Raw genomic sequence first — 976 nt, 5'->3', positions numbered from 1 at the left:
AAGTCAGATGTATACTGCATTACTCTAAGTATTGTATCCCATGCTCAGATTTTTTAAATACAGCTCTTCTACTGCCCTTCTGCGAGGGCACAGACTTCAGCAGCAGACTCCCTCCGTAACTGCGGCTGCCAGCTAAGGCTCGGGAGCCAAAAGACACCAACCTCGGAACGCGCACTCCTGTCTCTCTCTTCCCAGCACTGCCCAGCTACTTACCCAGGTCCTTCCGGCGCTTGTACTCGTTGATGTTGACGTTGATTTCTTTGACTGCGAGGACAGCAGCTGTGAGAGGTGCCTTGTCAGGGTGAGCCTCAGGGGTGGCGCTGAGCAGCTCCATCAGCAGCAGTGGGTACCGCATCACCCTTTGCACTGGCTTGATGAGGAAGGAGCCCAGGTTAATGTAGTTTGTGCAGCCCCTGGAAAGTTTGGACAAAGGAGATGCATCAGGTTTCAGTACAGCTCTGCCATGCAAATTCTGCCCCCGCAAACCAGCCAAACCAGAGCCAGAATACCAACATCTCTAAATCTGCTGTACTCCCTAAGTCACGCCACCCTCATCTCCAAACATACTGCACTCCGGAACCCCCAGTGATCTCAAATCAATCCTACGTTTCCAGACCTCACTCATACCAGGTGACCCTTCCCAGTCAGGATGCTCTCCATCACCAGACTCACCAAAAATCCCCCACAGGCACAGTCTCAAACGTACCGGAGTGCTACTATCCTCAGACTCTGTCCCACCACCTGACTGCCTGGATCTGAGCCCCATTGCAGGACGGACAGACTGTGCTCAGGACTGCAGTGGGCAAAGGGGTCTCCCAGCTCCTTGGGGCTGGGAGCTCTCGACACCTGTTTCTTGCTCAAGACCTTCCCTCAAGGGCCTGTGCTGCCTGCTTGTGTAGCCCATCCATGGCCTCTGTTGTCATCACCTCACAGACACTCTGCTCCTCCCAGATATGCCTCCACACAGCACTGTTAG

General features: G+C 54.1%; 1 protein-coding gene across 1 annotated transcript in view; it reads right to left on the bottom strand.

The window, feature by feature from the left end:
- Positions 1-213: 213 nt before the first annotated feature.
- LOC104501051 (dynamin-binding protein-like) overlaps positions 214-976 on the bottom strand; it is a gene marked incomplete at both ends in the record, with an annotated part of 3,194 nt that continues 2,431 nt past the window's right edge. Inside the window, one exon of the mRNA XM_010144788.1 lies at positions 214-413. Within this exon, the coding sequence (XP_010143090.1) occupies positions 214-413 (200 nt within the window). The remainder of the gene's footprint in view (positions 414-976) is intronic.

Source organism: Buceros rhinoceros, unplaced genomic scaffold, assembly GCF_000710305.1.
Source record: "Buceros rhinoceros silvestris isolate BGI_N320 unplaced genomic scaffold, ASM71030v1 scaffold42791, whole genome shotgun sequence".
In the NCBI taxonomy this organism is placed as follows: Eukaryota; Metazoa; Chordata; class Aves; order Bucerotiformes; family Bucerotidae; genus Buceros; species Buceros rhinoceros.
This window is presented reverse-complemented; position numbering and strand designations above follow the sequence as displayed.